The sequence below is a fragment of the Cucumis sativus genome, chromosome 5 (genome assembly GCF_000004075.3).
Source record: "Cucumis sativus cultivar 9930 chromosome 5, Cucumber_9930_V3, whole genome shotgun sequence".
In the NCBI taxonomy this organism is placed as follows: Eukaryota; Viridiplantae; Streptophyta; class Magnoliopsida; order Cucurbitales; family Cucurbitaceae; genus Cucumis; species Cucumis sativus.
Window position 1 is genome coordinate 10,695,125 of NC_026659.2, and position 7,589 is coordinate 10,702,713.

General features: G+C 28.4%; 1 protein-coding gene across 1 annotated transcript; it reads right to left on the reverse strand.

Moving 5' to 3' along the window:
* Positions 1-1,163: 1,163 nt before the first annotated feature.
* Positions 1,164-3,550, reverse strand: LOC101222119 (nudix hydrolase 25). The gene is made up of 6 exons (XM_004151471.3): positions 3,326-3,550; positions 2,950-3,000; positions 2,179-2,271; positions 1,950-2,044; positions 1,739-1,850; positions 1,164-1,488 (listed from the first exon to the last, which is right to left on the reverse strand). The coding sequence occupies exons 1-6, from the start codon at positions 3,389-3,391 to the stop codon at positions 1,384-1,386; spliced, it is 522 nt and encodes a 173-aa protein (XP_004151519.1). The 5' UTR covers positions 3,392-3,550; the 3' UTR covers positions 1,164-1,383.
* Between the last annotated feature and the right edge of the window lie 4,039 nt (positions 3,551-7,589).

The following is a 7,589-nucleotide window of genomic DNA, read 5'->3' on the forward strand; positions in this document are numbered from 1 at the left end:
ATAAAATGAAGTTAATAAGATGAGAAATATTTCATATTTAGTTAGGAGAAATATTAAATATACAAATAGAATATAAAATAAAAATATTAATTAATTACTTCTTCAAAAAATAAATGTAGTTGACTCTTTAATGATGATTAAAAACAATCAAATTGGAAATAATAATTTTTTATGGATGATTCCACAAAAATTATAAAATCAAACCATTCAAAAATAAATAAATTTAAATTAATAAATAAATATTTTATTATTTTCAAATAAGTAAACATTCGTATACGGGAGGTTTAATATTTATATTGTAAATGAAATAAATATTTAGAGATTTATTGTAATTTTAAAATTACTTAATTTTGTCAATTATTGATCATTATTAAAAAAAAAAAAAACTGTTTAACAATCATATTTTTAATAATTAAAATATATAATTATAATTTTTTATAAAAATCTCAAAAAATGAATGAAAGATAAAATACATAATCTATAATTCTCATTATGTATTTATTTAAATTTACATATTTAAATGAAGAAAAAAAAAGGCACAGTCTTAGGTTGGAAACATGACCTTGGAGAGAGAAAACAAGGAGAAAACGAGATAACCTTTTTTATTCTCTTTCCCCAAAAATAGAAAGGTTTTTCCGAAAAGTAGAAAAGTTTTAATCCAAGAAATAGGAAAGAGGATACAAACCTAAAATATTTCAATAAACATTTTTGAAATTAGGATATTTTGCTAAATATTTGGTAAAGTAAACATTTTTTTTTTTTCTGACATAGAAGCATAACCTAATCAAAGTAACAACAATGAAGTATTTCAGTGAAACTCACTTCACAAATTCCAAGCTGAATCCAAAAAAGAGAAAAGGACAAAAGTAAAAGGAAAGGAAAGAAAGATCCAACTTTCATGCATTAATTAATGATCACAAAGTCAACACACCTTTCATACAATTTCATTTCACTATTTCTCCTCTTTACACAGATCTGCAAATCTTCATGAGTGGTTAAACCACTTATTTGGTAACTATTAGATTTTTTTAAATTAAGCTGGAACTATTTTTATCTATAAAAAAACAGCCAAATTTTGAAAACGAAAACAAATAGAATTCAACCATTCTGCCATTCTGCTTCAAAGATGCAAATTAGTGTAGTGAAATAGGAAGAATTGGACATAATTTTCAAAAACTAAAATTGAAATAGTTACCAAATGGACCCGAACAATTCAACAAAATTTCAATTATTCCAACAAAATCAGATAAGTAAGCAGTTTTTCTAGCTGTTCCCCCATTTACAAATGCACCTCTTTTTTTTTCTTTTTTTCTTTTTTTTTTTCTTTTTCCCCTTTCTTTCCTTGATAAAAATTGAGGTAAGAACGCCATTATTTTTCACCATTCACCATTTGGATGATTTACATTTGGTTGATATTTTGTTTCCATTAAGGTAGGGTGCAAAAGTCTTCATTACCTCCTCATAAGTTGGTCTCTTGTAATCCACAGCCTGAAAATAAATATAAAAATAAAACTCATATTACATATTACTATATTTTCTAACTATTTATATATATATAATATATATATATATATATTATATATATATATATAAATTAAGCCTAAGAAATACCCTTCCACGGACGCTTTAAAAAAAATAGTTACCGAATAGATTCAACTTCTAAGACTAAAATATTGCGTACAAGTTTCTAGAGAAAAACCATATCTAGAAATCGTAATGAAATGAGTGCCAAAAAGACCTGTTCAACAACTTCTTCCGGGTTTGCCCATTTCCACTCTGCAAATTCAACGTCGGCTTCATCGTTGTCCAAGTTAATCTCACTGTCGTCTTTTGTCAATCTCATAAGAAACCTGTCATAAGTTACAAAATGCATATAAGCCTCATTTCTTAACGTCAATCCTTGTCTAGTTTCAGTTTCAACTATAATGAAAAAGGACAGAAAGACGGACCATTTTTGAGCCTGCCCATGCCATTGCCCACCCCAGAGACGATTGACTTTGGTCTTCACAGCAGGAGGAAAGTCGTAAGTCAACCATTTGGGTACCTGTTAAACGAAAACAATGCAAATTCTTGAATTTATTTGAGTACCATTGTCAAGATAATGCTGTAGAGAAATAGTTGGTTTAGTAATTCTTCGCGAAAGAAGGTACCGAAACAAATCACCAAATATAGCAGTACCTCGGCAACCATCTCAGCAGACACTATTCCAGTTTCCTTTCTCAGTTCCCTAACAGCTGCCAACTTTGGGTCTTCCCCATCTTCAATCCCTCCCTAAGACAAATGAATTATTGAACAAAACAGCCAATTCAATCTCACCGAAGATTCGAAGACCTCATGGATGTTCGCTTACTAAAAGAATTCTAGCAAAGAAAGCAAATTTTGTTTTTTCATCAAAGGATTTAGCTAATGAATGATAGGTAATTTTGGAACTTCATAAAGTCATTGAAGCAAATTCCATCTTTGAGAATTCAAAAATTTTAGAATCAATAATGAGAGGCAAGAGCATATAGCGGGATCCATAACACTCAATACCACGACATCATATCATTATATCAATGCAACCACTGTTCTATAGAACCAAAACCAATATAACAGTCCTTGGATCTATTCGTGATACTGATTCGAAACTTTTCAGTCTATTTTAACAGCACATCCCAAATCAGCTATGACATGAAAGTTATAAAGGTTTATAGCTTCCGTGTGCGATCATGAGCCAAGTCACAGCCATTCCGACTCAAACAGTTAACATTTGATCCATCAAATCAAAAGGGCAGATAAACCATTAGAGCCCACAAGTTCACAACAAACCAATCTCCAAAATTCATAATTTGATCCAATAAAACAGACCAACAACATCTTCCCATGAAATAAAACTTACTCACTTAGAGATTCTGAAACAAAATTCCAAAATGGAGGAGAGAAAAAGAACAGAGGAAATTTCAAAATCACCTGAGGCATCTGCCATGCTCCTGGAACATTCAATCTAGAAGCCACAAAAACCTGGCGTATAACAAATCTAATTAGATTATAATCATTTTCTCATCAACATAATTCCCAACATGAACAAAAAGAACTCCAAAACACCTTAAAATCCTCTACATCAACATAGCTCTACTCTCACAATTGGAACATTTTACATTTAATTAAAAAAGAAAAAAGCAAAAATCGAGGAAAAAAGAACAAAATTGACCCATGAATATAGATCTAACAAAGAAATGGGGACTCAATTCAGCAATAATTGCTCAAGATCATAAAAGAAAAGAAAAGAAGAGGAAGACCCATCTGACCAAAAACACAGTAGTGAAGTTTGGAAGAAAGGAAGAACCTGATAGTCAGAGTTGATGAGACAAACGCCAACGTTAGGGCGGTAACCGGAAGGAAGAGAATCCATGATTAGGGCTTTGGCTGGTGGTTTTAAGAAATGGGATTTGAGAAATTGGGGTTTTCAAAAGTGTGAAGAAGTCAGAGTTTTGAAAGAGAGAGTTCTGTGAGAGTGGGAATATGAACGACGCTGACTACAAGAGATTTTTATGGTGGTGGCGGAGGCCACAGTTTTATATGACACTCTTTATTATTTTATTTTCTCTTTTCTCTTTTAATACTATTAGTTCGTTGTGTAATTCTACCCTCTCTTCCTTCTCACCAACTATTGTTTCCCTCTACCTTCAACAAACTTTTGTATTCATTGCCATCAAGTTTCACATTCACTCTCTATATACAGAAGATGAGTATGGGACACTTTATGTGAAACCAAAATTTTAAATATGTAAATGATACTCATGTCCTTAATTTAATTATATTTATCCAATTAATCCTAATACCAAATATGAAGCATATATAAATTGTATGTCATTAGTACGTATACCATCCAAAGCATATAAGAATAATAGTTACTGTCCACTTAAGATTTTCAATATTATATATACAAATGCTGCCTCCAATTAATAAAGTCTGAGTAGAACTATATGTATATTTAAATTAATAACGAATTGATTTTTTAACAATTGCACTAATAATTTCTTAATATGATGCGGTTGCCACTATATATTATTGGATAATAAAAATGAAATTCTATAAATAAATTAAAAAGAAAAAAAAGCAATCCAACTCAATGCCATCCATCTGCCCCTCATATATATATATATAAATATAACTTACGTCACAAATAAAAAGAGTGAATTCCAACTTTCATGAACAACTTTTTTCTTCTTCTTTTTTTTAATGATTGTAAGATAAAATTTTAAATATTTTGAATATATGTTTGTGTGATCACTCTTATATATAGTTTGATACTGTAGTTTTGCATTTACTCAACTTATTGTAAAGGTTTTGAAATAGGCTTTTAACTACAAAATGTTTAAATCAAAACACCCTATTACTATTTTCTCACATATAATAACACATTTAACTATTTTATAATATAATACTTTTATAGGGTTTTATGAGAATAATAATTTATTACTCTTGGTTCGTTTTGGTATGAAGTAAAAATATTTTGTTCACATTGTGATCATTTTGGTCAATTCTCCTACTTTTTTAATTAAGGAGCAAAACAAGTGAAATATTAAATGTGTAACAATATGTAGTTATTTTCGTCAACATTTCCATATATTTCTACGGCGGAGCGTAGAATCATCCTCTTGTCATATGTAACGTATTATTGATAAAGTCAAAAGAAAAAAAAAGTGAGCAAAATCCAACGATATTAAGTTTCTATCAACGTCATATTGCTACTTTTATAATATTTCCATACATGTCGACCATTAAAGATCGACACACTATAGTCACCGTCCTCTCATCTGTAACGTAATATTAGTAAAGAAAGAAAAAGAGCAAAATCACAAAGGTATATTGAATTTTTATTAAAAGGTATATAATTGAATTAGCATAAAGTATTTATTACCAAGTTAAATAGGAAGAAGTAGTTTTAGTGAACAAGTGAGTTTGGGACAGATGTTTGAGAAAACGACAAGAGGAAAAAGCAGTGGAGCCGTTGACTATTTTTTACTTCATTACTAAAGAGAGAGAGAGAGAGAGAGAGAGAGAGAGAATAAAGAATCTTTTTCTTTTTCTTTTTTCTTTTTCTTTTTCTTTTTCTACCCTTCTCCTTTTACGCCCAAAAAAGAAGTCTTTTTAGTTCCTATGTTTTGGATTCAACTTTTGTTTTGTTTTCTATATCTCAATATCTCAATATTTTTATCTATCAAGTTTCAATTATATTCATTTTTAGCCTTAAATAACATAACACAACGTTTACTCATTTAATTTAACAAAAGGTGGATTAAGATCACCGACGGATTTAGTATAGGCCCATGGAGCTCGAGCTCTCTCAACTTTATTGTCTTTATGTAATATGTATAAACAAAATCAATTATTGCTTAATATTTGTAGACAGTTTAATGGTAACTATGCTTGTCAGTTTTCATTCCAACTAGAATTTAAGTTTTACTTATGTAGTTTTTCAATAAATTTTCTGGATTTGCCGCGGATTAAGATGATGGTTGGATTAATTATTGTATTTAAAAACTAACTCTTTCTCCTCTCATTATTTTAAAAGATAAAACTTCTTATATATAACAAAACATCGAAACTATTTACAAAATTAACAAAAACTTAAATAGTCTATAGAAAATTCGATTGGTTTTGCTATATATTTTGTAAATAGTTTCAAGTTTCATGGTTAATGTTTATGAATATAACAAACTGACAAAATATATACGGTCCGTGTAACAAAATGAAGAAGTCCATAAAGTTGGCTTTTTTTAAAAAAATATTTCAAGTTTTATGGTTAATTTTCATGAATACAACAAAATATTTACGGTCTGTATAACAAAATAAAAAAGTTTATGAAGTTGGCATTTTTTTTAATATTTCAAGTTTGTGTTTCATTTTCATCGTCTTTCTTCTCTTTCTCGTTTGCAATTTTTTTTCCATCGTCCTTTTCTTTTCTTCTTCTCCAATTTCTTTTAAATATTTTTGTTTGTCCTTCCTTTCCATCTTCCTTCTTAATTATTCAATTATTCTTTTTTTTTCTATCGTTATTTTTTCTCTTTTTTTTCTACAATTTTTTTCAAACTGTTATTTGGTTGTTTATGATCGTGTGTCAAATGTAAAAGATCGTGAAAAAAATCGTTAGGATACTGGGTAGCCAAATTTAAACGATCAAATCTAAATAATCGTTAAAATAGACTGTGTAGCAAAGAATAGCCAAGTGTAAACGAAAATCTTTTAAAAAAAAATGTTTAGATTTGGGTACTCAAATCTAAACAATAAAACTCGATTGTGTAAAAAAGAATAGCCAAATCTAAAAGATTGTCACCAAATATATTACGCATGCTGGGAGTCAATTAATCATGAGCATTTTTTGTATTTTTCCTTGTGGGCTTTTCTGTTTTCGAAATTGTTTTATATAGTGTAAATATTTGGTGGTTTTGTTATATTTTTTAAAAGAGCCACAGTTTCAACTATAAGCTATATTTGAAAATGCCACATATTAAAATATGCACATCATCGATATATTTTTGTTTAAAATCAGTGTAATCACCATCTTAGTCAGTTTTTTGTTATGTCATCAACGATAATTCTATTATCCCGATGACTACAATTGAGCATTATTAAAATCTCCCGTTTTGAAATATAGGGACCAAATAGAAACTAAAATGGTACTTTCCCCAAACATAAAGTAGGGACAAAAATAGTATTTTTCCATTATTTTTTCCTTTTTGCTTTTATAAAGTTCACAATCAAATTCGTTTAATTTTAGTCCTTAATAATTTAGGTCATGTTTGGTAATTAATTTTTTTTAATAAAGTCTATAAGCACGTCTTTAACCTCTAAATTTCCTACTTTGATATATTTTCAAAAAAACCAAATCAAAATTTGAAAACTAAAAACAATAGTCTCCATACTTTTTCTTAGTAATTTTTTTAATATCACAATTCTTTTATTCAAGCTTGATACACACCCTGGGGTAGAAAAATGAATGAAAATAAGTTTAATTTTAAAAAATGAAGTGATTATCAAGTCGGTCTTAATAATTTAAATTTAATTAGTAATGGTTTAGTCCAAATACGTTTAATGAGTAATAATTAGTTCGCACACTTAACAATTTTACTTTTATAATTTATTGAAAAGTTTGATTTCTTATCCATTTACCGATCTACACATGTAAGAAACAAAATTAAATATTAAAATAATAATAATAATAATAACTTTCACTATGATCATTAAATCATCATAAATTGTAAAGTCATCAATTGAATTGTTATATATTTTTAAAAGTTCATTTAAAAGTTCAAATACTAAGTTGCCCAAGTTTTAAAAGCAGAGGGATTAAATCATTTCTATTATAAATTTGGCCTTTCTTGACGCATACAAATTTGGATTTCTTGATGGCCATAATAAAAGACTTGATTTAATGTTTATCTTAACAGTCATGTACGTCAAGAAAAGTCCCCTCATTTTGTTGAAAAAAAATACAAAAAACGTAAAAAAAAGTATAAATTTTTTATTTTCTTGATAGACAAAAAGTTTCCTTAGTTTTGTTGATGGTCAAGAAAGTTTATCGATGGATAATAAACATCAAAGAT

Coding starts and splice junctions, on each gene's coding strand:
- LOC101222119 (XM_004151471.3), bottom strand. CDS start 3,391: ATGGATTCTCTTCCTTCCGGTTACCGCCCTAACGTTGGCGTTTGTCTC. Junction 3,001..3,325: donor TCATCAACTCTGACTATCAG/GTTCTTCCTTTC, acceptor GTTATACGCCAG/GTTTTTGTGGCTTCTAGATT. Junction 1,851..1,949: donor CATGGGCAGGCTCAAAAATG/GTCCGTCTTTCT, acceptor AACTTATGACAG/GTTTCTTATGAGATTGACAA.